This window comes from Brassica oleracea, chromosome C5 (genome assembly GCF_000695525.1).
Source record: "Brassica oleracea var. oleracea cultivar TO1000 chromosome C5, BOL, whole genome shotgun sequence".
Lineage (NCBI taxonomy): Eukaryota > Viridiplantae > Streptophyta > Magnoliopsida > Brassicales > Brassicaceae > Brassica > Brassica oleracea.
This window is the reverse complement of record NC_027752.1, coordinates 13,520,577-13,527,787: the sequence shown is the minus strand read 5'-3', so window position 1 is coordinate 13,527,787 and position 7,211 is coordinate 13,520,577. Positions and strand designations below refer to the sequence as shown.

The following is a 7,211-nucleotide window of genomic DNA, read 5'->3' as shown; positions in this document are numbered from 1 at the left end:
AACACTACGTTCCTACTAGTGACACATTTTTTCTCTTCAGACAGCCACACTCGATATCTTTTTACCCCGAATGGGTAACCTAAGAAAACGCCCTTTACAGCCCTAGGACTTGTCTTTCCCTGAATCGTATGAACATAGGCAGAGCAGCCAAAACTCCTTAAGTGATTCAACTCAGGTTTTACACCTGACCATACTTCTTCCGGTAAACGGTAGTCTATGGCAGAACTTGGTGATCGGTTAACAATGTAGACCGCTGTTGATGCAGCTTCAGCCCAGAATTCTTCGCCTAACCCAGATTCTGCGAGCATGCATCTCACCTTCTCCATGATTGTCCTGTTCATTCTTTCAGACACACCTTTTTGTTGTGGCGTGTATGGACAAGTCTTGTGTCTTTTTATACCAGAGTCTTTGCATAGTTTGTCAAACTGTTTATTGCAAAACTCTAACCCGTTGTCCGTCCTAAGACACTTGATTTTCTTCCCTGTGCTGTTCTCCACGGCATCCTTCCATTCTTTGAATTTGCTGAAAGCTTCATCTTTAGATTTTAGGAAGTAAATCCAAACCTTTCGAGAATAATCATCTATGAAACTTATAAAGTACTTGCATCCTCCTAGACTCTCAGGGCTTGATGGCGCGCCCCATAGATCAGAATGCATGTACTTCAAAACACCTGAAACTTATAAAGTACTTGCATCCTCCTAGACTCTCAGGGCTTGATGGCACGCCCCATAGATCAGAATGCATCTACTCCAAAACACCTTTTGAAGTGTGTTTAGCCGTAGGAAAACTTTGTTTGTGGGACTTTCCCAGAACACAGGTCTCACAAAACTCTAGTTTATCCACTTCTTTATTGGACAAGTATCCATCTTTCACGAGCACATTCAGATTCTTTAAGCTCATGTGTCCCAGACGCGAGTGCCATATTTTTGTCTTGTCAGTTTCTGCCCTTGACACATTTGCTTCCCCTTTCATAACTGTTCCTTGCAAGTAATACAATCCTTCATGGTACTTACCGGATAAAATCTCTTTCCCATCTTTGAAGAAACGTATTAAGAAGTCTTTTCCTTCGTATTTGCAACCTGCTCGTTCTAGCATCCCGTAGGATATTAGATTCCTGCTCATATTAGGCATATATCTTACATCTGTAAGAATAACCACGGTTCCGTCGGGTCTCACAATCCTTATCTTGCCAATCCCTTTGACGTCGCAGTGAGTGTTGTTTGCCATCAAAACCTTGCCTCCTTCAAATTCTACTAGGTCAAACAGAACATCTTTGTTGGGTGTAATATGGAAAGAACAACCAGAATCCATGACCCATTCTGAACTGGCGTCGTGTGTACTAACTGTTAGTACAAATGGCTGCTTAGGTTCTTCAGCTACATTAGCAGCTATATGCGTTTTCTTCTCCGGACATTCCCGTTTCCAATGTCCTTCCTTCCCGCATGTCCAGCATCCTTTGTTGTTCTTATCGTATCTCGGCTTTGATTTGGATCGTCCGTGTCTGCTCTTAGATCTGCCTTTACCGTTTCGGTTTCCTCCTTTGTTAAATGATCTTCCCCTATCTTCCACGTACAGCCCTTCATCTTGTGATTTTGAAAGCTTTCCACTTTCAAGTAACTCTCGTTCTTTTGACTTCGCGGCACCTGTCACTTCATTGATCTTGAGAGTGTCTCTACCGTATTTGAGAGTTTCCTTAAGATGATCATACATACGAGGCATTGAGTTTAGTAACAGGATAGCTTGAACTTCTTCTGAGACGTCCACGTTCAAGTTACTTAGGTCTGCTACTAACTTTAGAAAATCATCAACGTTTGCATCTATGCCCTTGGAATCGTTCATCTTGAACGTGTAGAACTTATGTTGCAAGTAGATACGATTCGGCAAAGAGGTTTCTGTGTACAACATGTTTAATGCGGTCCACATTGCAGCAGCGGTTTCACAGTGGCTGATCTTCCGTAGAACTTGGTTACCTACGTTGACGACGATGAGGTCTTTTGCCTTCTCCGACTTTTCAAGTTTAACGGGATCGATCTTTGAGCTTGATTCCGTAGTTCCATCTCCTGTGACCTTCGTATCTCCTTCTGCTTCCTCTTTTGGCGGATCCAACAGAAGGTTCTCATCAGTTAGGATGTCTTTTGGCCCTAGGACTCCAAAGTGAGCCATCATACGAACTTTCCACAGCGAGAAGTCTCCGGTTCCGTCGAACCTATCAATTTCGATCCTTGTTTTCCCCATCCCTTAAGCACCTGCAATCTAACCTGGATTGCTCTGATACCACTTGTTAGGAATTCTATCCAACTTGTGCTTTAGAATAACAATGAATCAAAACGTATCTTTTATTCAAGAATGCAAAAGAGTCGCACAATAAAAACTATTAGAGATCACAAGGTTAATAAGTAAACGAAGCCTGTTTAATATTGCTCTTGATCTTTCTCTCTTGCTCGTTATAGTCTGTGGTTTTCGGATGATCTTAAAGCCTTTACTACCTCCCTATTTATAACTCCAGCCACCGACATTAGATTTCCTATTCCTGATTGTATTCAAACGCTTTGTCTCTTGTCGAACGTGAAAAGGAAACTAACGTAATTATTCCTTTTGTTGCAGGTCTTCAAACGTTGCTGGACTTGTGTGGGCCGGAATTGGGCCTTTACTTCACAAAATCTACTATCATCCAATGCCGTTCTTTCCAAACAAGACAGATGCTCCGTCTTAAGCAATCAGGAAAAACACATGTCGTTTTTGTGTCCTTATATGGTGGTTCTGAAAGGAATTCTGGCATTGAAGCTCTTAGAACGTTGGCGGTGGGGTAAACAGTATCTGTCAAGATCCCTACTACTTGGGAAAACAAGTTTTACGAGGTTTGCAACACTAGCTGTGACGGTCTGATATGCATCTACGATCGTTATGATGGTCAGAGTATTGTGGTCAATCCCACCACCCGTTGGCATAGAACTATCCCTCCATGCAACTATCATCTTGCTGTCCCTTTCAATAGGAGGATCAGACAACCTTCTCCTGGATTTGGTAAAAACAAGATCAACGGGACATACAACGTAGTTTGGTTATACAATTCTGCTGAACTTGGTCTAAAAAACAAAAGCATTACTACTTGTGAAGTTTTTGATGTCACCACAAATGCTTGGAGGTACATTGTCCCTGCTTCCCCCTATCTGATTCATCGCATCCAAGCTCCTCTGTATTGTGATGGCTCACTGAGGGGGATGAAACCAATGTTTTGTCTTTGGATCTTCACACCGAAACTTTCCAAGTCATTCCTCAACCTCCCTTTCTCCACGGCTTGACCACACCGAATCTTATCATGTGCAGTCTTGATGATCGTTTGTGCGTTTCTCCGAGAATTTGGCTACGGCAGCATGTGATGTGGTCGTTTGATTCCGAAGACAAGACATGGAAGAAAATATATTCAATCGATCTCAAAAGAACCTCTTCTGGGCTTAGGGATTACATAACACCACTATCAGTTTTGGGGAAGGACAAGTTACTGCTTTATGATCGTGAATCTTCGGGTGTACAATTGGTGGCATATGATCTCAGAACCAAATATTATGACATATCTTACAAATGTAAAGACAATGCATACGTTCTTTGTTATGTCCCTAGTTTAATCTCTATTCTGTAAACCTCTCGAACCATATTGCTTTTAATCCATTGTTACTATATGAATGGTTATTATTATGTTTATGTCAAACCTCTGGAAAGAAGTTGAACATCTTTATGCCAGTTCTGAAAAAATGTTGAAGAGTTCTTGATAATGCAAGCCCAACAACAATATTCAATTCACAGTGATAAACTCTTGAGAAAGATAATAACAAAGTTGTGCCATCTGATCATGAAAGATTTACGAGAAGCTGTTACTGGGGCTTAAAAAACCATTATAACTCTTTATGTTAAAGACAGAACCATTTAATTTTAACCACAAACGCTTGAAGACTTGTTGTCGCTACGTCCCCTGTTTGGCCTAACTCTTTATATAGCAACTAGCAACCAATAATTCATTGTCTTTCGAAAAGATATACAGATCAAGAGTAACACCAAACAGTCACACAAATCTTTACATCTATCTCCGTCCATGGTTTTGACATAACTCCAATGACACATCACATAAATATAATTTCTATTCACATGCATTTGATCGTTAAAACTCCCACTGATTAAATTATTAGAATGTTTTTCTAAAAGAGAAAGGTTACTAAGACATGTGAGTGAGACTTGAAAATTCAAACAGGCCGTTGAAGCAAAGCATCGAATCTGAGATTTGGCTTTTGCATAACTAATCGGAATCAGTCTGGTCAGCTTCTATTGTGCTTCAATCCTCACATCACCCTCTTCCCCCAACAAAAAAAAAAATAGAAACATTCAAGTGCACTCCTCAAGTAGATAATCTGAAAAATACAAAAGCAGACCTTTAAAATCAAAGCTTTACAAGCAGAACCACTGAGGAAATCAAAGATTATTTCTTCACTAAAAATATGGTTTTACCTGGTGGTTGTATGCATAGAGTCTTGGAACTGGTTTCTTGCTGATCTCTTCTGATAAACAGAACCTCCTCCCCTTTGACCGACTTTATTCACATCAGTCGATATCCCCTGGTCAAAACTGTTTTCCTGAGCAGCCATTTCACTTGCTGCGTTTCTGGTCCGTGTCTGCGTTGGTCTCTCCTCAGTTTTTCTCCAGAACTTGGGACTTAAGAACTCTGTACCAGGTAGTTTTGAACAACTCTCTCCTCCACAGCTATTACACTTAGGGACTCTCCCATTTGAAACCGCAAGATCGCATGATAATTCATCCAAAGCCATCTCTAGACCGCTTACTCGAGACTCCAGAGACTGGATCCCACTCTGTGAGCTTCCCATGAATTTCTACATCCAAAATGTATTTTTTTCAGTGAGGATTGACCCATCTACATAACATCTACATTAAGGTAAAACAGGACCGTTAATGACAAAGATTTGTATTACCTGAAGTAGGTCTAAGAGACTGGACTGCTGGTTCTCAATCATAGCAAGCTGTTCACGTATCAAAGACAGCTCCTCGTTGTCTTTCCTGCTCTCATCAACATCATCTTTACATTTCTTCACAACAGGATCACAAGAATCATCACCATCGTCACTGCATGGTGCAACCCTCGAGCCAGACCTCAAACCACCACAAAAGCCATGTCCTTTCTTATCCTCCCTGCTTTTCTCAGAGATAGTATGTTTGATAATATCTGGTCCCCCTGAGCTGGCCTCATCATCTTCCTTCGATTCAACGCTTTCACTACTCCGATCTTCCAAAGATTGCTTTACCGGTGGAAACTGTGGTCCCTTCTTATCATCCACAATAGAAGCTGCTAACATGGTCACATTCCTTTTTGGAAGATTCTCCTTTTGTTGTCTAGTTGTTCCATATGATCTACTCACAGGTAATGATGGGGACCTCTTCATTATAGGCGTTGCTTTCTTTGGTCTTGAAGACTTGCAACCAACCTCAATGCTTGAACTTCTCGTGACTGATGAAAAGCATCCAATGCTGCCACCATCATCTGAAGCCAATTTTTTTTTTGTTTGTCAAAAACCAAATCTAATTTTTCAGACAATGCAACACATTAACATACCAGTGGAAGATCTAGAAGGAGACAACAAGGCTTCTTCTAAACCACTTGAGACTTCTTTCCACTGACTCAATGCTTGATTCATAGTCTGTCTCACACTTTTCACCTGCATTTGTAAATGGATTTAGATTCACTTCACACAAAAGATCTTTTATCTGTGTGTTTAAATGATTGTTATTACCTTATCAAACCTTCTGCTCTCAAGAGCCGCCGTTGAAGCTTTCTTGTACTGCGACGCCAACTCTTCCGCCGTCGCGACTTTACCCAACGCCTCCGCAGCTGACTTCCTCGCCGCCCAATCTTCACTGCTCAGAAACTCAATCAAAACCGGAACCAACCAATCCAAAACCGGTTTAGTTCCCGCGCCTCCGGCAGTTATGATACTCCCCACCGCACTCAAAAGCGCCGCCTTGGCCTTGAAAGCCTCGCTCTTCAGCAGCTTCCCGATCTTGGGGAGAGACATCCTCAGCTGCTCCGAGTCCGGATCCGCCGCAGCCTCCACCGCCGCCGCCAAACACAGCGCCGCTCCGATCTGCGCGTTCGAGTCGCCTTCCTGGATCAGCGTCTCGATGAGCGGCTTCGCGACGGAGGTGAACGGTTGCGCCGTGACGTGAGCGGAGATATCCGCGGTCGCGGCGGCGCAGGCGGAGCGGACGGAGGAGTCCGGATCCCGGAGACGGCGGATGACGGTGGAGACCATCTTGGCGAGGTGAGGAGAGAGAGAGTCGCCGTGGTGGCGAGACATGAGAGACAAGACGGCAACGCACTGTTTCCTCACCGGAGATTTGCAGGAGGAGTCCGTGTTGTGGATGCAGCTGAGGAAGGAGGAGAAGGAGTCGTGAGTGAGGCTTCTGGCGATGGAGTCGAGCTCGGCGGTGGCGAGAGCTAAGGTGTCACGGTCAGCGAGCTTGTTGAGACAGGCGATGACTCTTTGTTTCAGATCAGAAGGTGACGGTGACTGAGAATTTGGAGATGAAGAGACCGGTGGACTCGGAGGAAACCGTCCGTGAATAGACATTTTTTTTTTTTACTTCTCTTGTGTTTGAGTTGAGTCTTAACGATGTGAGAGATATGGAAGGAGAACGTGTTCACATTAAATGTGAAACTGCTTGAATATGGCGGCAGATCGAAACTCTGATTATGCGTAGACCTGTTGTGTAATGTGGTTTTTATATGCTAACTTGAGAGAGGGGGAAGTGGTGACAGAAAAATTAATTAAATAAATCATACTATCTAAGTATTATCATAACCTTGCTGTTAGTTATATGGAAAAAATATTCTTATATGATAACAGTAGTTAACTATAGTAATCACATATTAATCTCGATGAAAATTTAATTTGATAATAGTTTATAGAGAAAAAGACAAAAATAGCATTAAATCAAGTTTATGTTCCCAAACTAGCACTCAAGGTCAAAAGTCACAAAAATAGCACTTAATGTTTTATCAAAAATCACAAACTTAGGGTTTAGAGTTAAAGGGTGGGGTTTAGGATTTAGGGTTTAGGGTTTAGGGTTTAGGGTTTAGAGTTTAGGGTTTAGAGTTTAAGGTTTAGGGTTTAGAGTTGAGAAATGTGGTTTTGGGGATAAGATTTCAA

At 42.3% G+C, this 7,211-nt stretch overlaps 1 protein-coding gene and 1 pseudogene across 2 annotated transcripts; one reads left to right on the top strand and one right to left on the bottom strand.

Moving 5' to 3' along the window:
• Nucleotides 1–3,640, top strand: part of LOC106293167 — a 6,714-nt pseudogene extending 3,074 nt beyond the window's left edge.
• A 359-nt stretch (nt 3,641–3,999) lies between these two features.
• LOC106296131 (microtubule-associated protein TORTIFOLIA1) lies at nt 4,000–6,816 on the bottom strand. 2 transcript variants are annotated; one of them, XM_013732195.1, is made up of 5 exons: nt 5,796–6,816; nt 5,618–5,720; nt 4,980–5,545; nt 4,501–4,880; nt 4,000–4,346 (listed from the first exon to the last, which is right to left on the bottom strand). In XM_013732195.1, the coding sequence occupies exons 1-5, from the start codon at nt 6,630–6,632 to the stop codon at nt 4,340–4,342; spliced, it is 1,893 nt and encodes a 630-aa protein (XP_013587649.1). In that variant the 5' UTR covers nt 6,633–6,816; the 3' UTR covers nt 4,000–4,339. The 2 variants fall into 2 exon arrangements, with proteins under 2 accessions (XP_013587649.1, XP_013587648.1); XM_013732194.1 differs by having other exon boundaries at nt 4,046–4,403; nt 5,796–6,814.
• Nucleotides 6,817–7,211: the final 395 nt, after the last annotated feature.

Bases quoted from the DNA above. Each gene is read 5' to 3' on its own strand.
- LOC106296131 (XM_013732194.1), bottom strand. From the start codon at position 6,632: ATGTCTATTCACGGACGGTTTCCTCCGAGTCCACCGGTCTCTTCATCT. The intron at 5,721-5,795 runs GTAATAACAATC...TTACAAATGCAG, and splicing joins AGAGCAGAAGGTTTGATAAG to GTGAAAAGTGTGAGACAGAC. The intron at 5,546-5,617 runs GTATGTTAATGT...AATTGGCTTCAG, and splicing joins TCCTTCTAGATCTTCCACTG to ATGATGGTGGCAGCATTGGA.